This window comes from Austrofundulus limnaeus, unplaced genomic scaffold (assembly GCF_001266775.1).
Source record: "Austrofundulus limnaeus strain Quisiro unplaced genomic scaffold, Austrofundulus_limnaeus-1.0 Scaffold1758, whole genome shotgun sequence".
NCBI classification, from domain to species: domain Eukaryota; kingdom Metazoa; phylum Chordata; class Actinopteri; order Cyprinodontiformes; family Rivulidae; genus Austrofundulus; species Austrofundulus limnaeus.
In genome coordinates this window covers 56,177-57,108 of record NW_013954160.1, presented here as the reverse complement: position 1 = coordinate 57,108, position 932 = coordinate 56,177, and the positions used below count along the sequence as shown (strand labels likewise).

General features: G+C 36.2%; 1 protein-coding gene across 1 annotated transcript in view; it reads left to right on the top strand.

Moving 5' to 3' along the window:
- Positions 1-365: 365 nt before the first annotated feature.
- Positions 366-932, top strand: part of LOC106536295 (transmembrane protease serine 3) — a gene marked incomplete at its 3' end in the record, with an annotated part of 51,739 nt that continues 51,172 nt past the window's right edge. The window contains exons 1-2 of the mRNA XM_014033503.1: positions 366-587; positions 766-806. Of these exons, the coding sequence (XP_013888957.1) occupies positions 563-587; positions 766-806 (66 nt within the window). The remainder of the gene's footprint in view (positions 588-765; positions 807-932) is intronic.

The window sequence follows — 932 nt, the reverse complement described above, 5'->3', positions numbered from 1 at the left end:
TTATTATAGTATGAATTAAATCCTTATGAATCACACTCCATACAAGTAGGTGGCGCTGATGCTACGGAATGTTTTTTGCCAACCGCCAATAAAAAAAATCAGGAAGAGAAAGGGGAAGAACTAACTTCTGAGGAAAAATTGCCCACGGCAAAAATTATACTGTGTATTTATTAATTTTAAAGACTAATTATTAGCGTTATTTACATAGTAACAAAACTTGTCCATTCAAAAGAATTAGAATTCTTTGACGGAACTTTGTATTGATGTAGCATCCAATATTTGGCTGCAAACATCTCAGAAACACTGAATATGTCTCATATGTTGGTGGATTTGGACTTCTCTGTAACCTGCTATGTGTAATCCTATCCACAGAGTGGAAAATGCAATGCCACCTGATCCCACGCTGAGTAACAGCACTGAGCTGCTCAGGTGTCCATTTGTAAATGTAGACGTGGCAAGAGGGCAATTTTTAAGAGATAGCTGAGAAGGAGAAAGAAAAGAACGTTATAGTTTGAGGAGTACAGTCTTAGACAAAGCACGGCTGAGTGTGGAAGATGTCGTGATGATGAAAGACATTGTGGACTTCAGTAAGTTGACCACCTCAGTCTGCTTGAGATCCCAATTTATTTGGTCTTTTTTAATTGTGTGATTCTTTATTTAGTACTCTGTTCTATTTCTTTAAAACTTGCTTCCAATTTCTTTCACTTTTCTTTCCGATTCACCTTATTTTAAAGCTTCATTTACACCACTCACTTTTCTTTGCAGATCCTGTGACCCACACTGATGATTCATCACCTCCTCAAACAGTAAGTGAACAAAATCTAAAATTTCTGAAATGATTAAACATCAGGAGAAATGTATTTGTATTAAAAATTATTAAATTAAACTCTCTCTCTCTCTCTCTCTCTCTCTCTCTCTCTCTCTCTCTCTCT